This window comes from Fukomys damarensis, unplaced genomic scaffold, assembly GCF_012274545.1.
Source record: "Fukomys damarensis isolate Sample0158 unplaced genomic scaffold, DMR_v1.0_HiC HiC_scaffold_37, whole genome shotgun sequence".
Taxonomy (NCBI): domain Eukaryota; kingdom Metazoa; phylum Chordata; class Mammalia; order Rodentia; family Bathyergidae; genus Fukomys; species Fukomys damarensis.
In genome coordinates, this window is record NW_022900949.1 from 32312281 (window position 1) to 32313108 (window position 828).

Consider the following 828-nt stretch of genomic DNA (forward strand, 5'->3'; position numbering starts at 1 on the left):
TGGTCCCCAAGAAAGTCCTTGCCCCACCTTCTGGGTAACTCCCACTCATCCTTAAGTCTCCATTCAAACGCTTCTTCTTCAGAAAAGAAATTAAAAGAGCCCTCCTGCTTTTAACTTCTCACGGCACTAGGATGCTGCTCCGCGTTTGTCACGGTAAGTGTACTTACCTGTTCCTGCTTTGTTTCCTCATGGCACTGCACACCTCAGGAAGGCAGGACGTAGTCTTGGTCATGGTATCAATGGGGAGAGGTCAGTGTCTGCCTGGCGCTCAGGGGATGTTGCTCAATCTGCCGCTGAGGCTCGCCTCTGGGTGACCCCTCCGCCTCCCGGTGGTCCTCTAGCCTCCAATCATGGCCACTGGCTCTGCTTCAAGGGTGACCTTCGCAAGCAAGTGCCGGCCATTCCCAGCCCTGTTGCCGGGACCCGCGCGCTCTGCCTCTGTCCAACACCAGCTCCAGGTTCACACCGTCACGCCCCCATCTCCTCCCTGCTTTCCGTAGCGCAGTCCCTGACCGTGCACTGCAACTCCCAAAAGACACCGCGGCTTTGAGCAACCTGATTGGCCAAGCTTCTGGCGCCGACCAATAGAACGGGGTTTTGTTGCTCTTGTCGCGGCCGCCAGAGTCAGGGAGGTACTCGGTGCGGCGTCTGCCTGGTTGCTCTGGAGCTGGGTCGCGTGTTCGCCCGCTTGCCTACCTGCCTGTTTGCCCGCCTCCTGCCATGGGGAGCACCGAGAGCAGCGAGGGCCGCAGGGTGTCCTTCGGAATGGACGAGGAGGAGCGGGTCCGGGTGCTGCAGGGCATCCGGGTGAGCACCGCCTCCTGGGTC

General features: G+C 60.3%; 1 protein-coding gene across 3 annotated transcripts in view; it reads left to right on the plus strand.

Annotated features, from left to right (window-relative positions):
* The first annotated feature begins 618 nt into the window (after nucleotides 1–618).
* Nucleotides 619–828, plus strand: part of Chchd6 (coiled-coil-helix-coiled-coil-helix domain containing 6) — a 242474-nt gene continuing 242264 nt past the window's right edge. For all 3 annotated transcript variants that reach the window (XM_010636346.3, XM_010636348.3, XM_010636347.3), the window contains exon 1: nucleotides 619–807. In XM_010636346.3, the coding sequence (XP_010634648.1) occupies nucleotides 721–807 (87 nt within the window). In that variant the 5' untranslated portion in view covers nucleotides 619–720. The remainder of the gene's footprint in view (nucleotides 808–828) is intronic.